This window comes from Cynocephalus volans, chromosome X (assembly GCF_027409185.1).
Source record: "Cynocephalus volans isolate mCynVol1 chromosome X, mCynVol1.pri, whole genome shotgun sequence".
NCBI classification, from domain to species: domain Eukaryota; kingdom Metazoa; phylum Chordata; class Mammalia; order Dermoptera; family Cynocephalidae; genus Cynocephalus; species Cynocephalus volans.
Window position 1 is genome coordinate 72,362,855 of NC_084478.1, and position 947 is coordinate 72,363,801.

At 44.5% G+C, this 947-nt stretch overlaps 1 protein-coding gene across 1 annotated transcript; it reads right to left on the reverse strand.

The window, feature by feature from the left end:
* Positions 1 to 204: 204 nt before the first annotated feature.
* On the reverse strand, positions 205 to 712 carry LOC134367409 (large ribosomal subunit protein uL23-like). The gene has a single exon (XM_063084150.1). The coding sequence runs from the start codon at positions 710 to 712 to the stop codon at positions 242 to 244; it is 471 nt and encodes a 156-aa protein (XP_062940220.1). The 3' UTR covers positions 205 to 241.
* Between the last annotated feature and the right edge of the window lie 235 nt (positions 713 to 947).

Consider the following 947-nt stretch of genomic DNA (forward strand, 5'->3'; position numbering starts at 1 on the left):
TTCTTGTTTCATTGTGTTCTCTAATTGAGTCTTCCTTTATTTCTTCAAGTTTTCTTAAGATCATTGCTTGAAATTCTTTTTCAGACAGTTCAAGGATTCCCTGTTCCATGGAGTCTGACTTTGGAGCATTACTGTAACCTTTTGGTGGGGTCATTTCTTCTTGATTGTTTGTACTTCTAGTAATTTTTTTTTTTATGGTGAAAAAAGTTGTATATTTGGAATTAACCATCTGGACTCAAGTTTAGATGATCCCAATTTTGTTGGCAATGTCCAGAGCATCATAATCAGGAGCCAGTCGAACATATGCCTTCTTCTCTCCATCAGGCCTGATCAGGGTGTTGACCTTGGCCACATCAATGTCATAGAGCTTCTTCACAGCCTGTTTGATCTGGTGCTTATTGGCCTTGACATCCACAATGAACACAAGTGTGTTGTTGTCTTCTATTTTCTTCATGGCAGACTCAGTGGTCAGGGGGAACTTAATGATGGCATAGTGGTCAAGCTTGTTTCTCCTGGGGGTGCTCTTCCGAGGATATTTGGGTTGCCTCCGGAGCCGCAGTGTCTTGGGCCACCGGAAGGTGGGTGATGTGCAGATCTTCTTCTTTTTGTGGCTTTGGACACCTTTCAGCACTGCCTTCTTGGCCTTCAAAGCCTTTGCTTTGGCTTCGGCTTTGGCAGGGGCAGGAGCTTCCTTCTTCGCCTTCGGCGCCATCTTGTGAAAGGGCCTTCTAGTAATTTTTGCTGACACTTGGTCATTTGGTAGGGGGTTTGCTTCTTCTATTACACTGAAGTGTGCTGTGGAGAGGCCCTGGTTGCTATTGTGGTGGATGAATTGTCTTTGCTTTACTGTTGGTGTGGTGGTTATTATGTTAAGCCACCTTGGTTCCTGTTCAAGACTCTGTTATCATAGAATGAGCCCCTAGCACTGTGTAGTTCTGCTGGGCCAA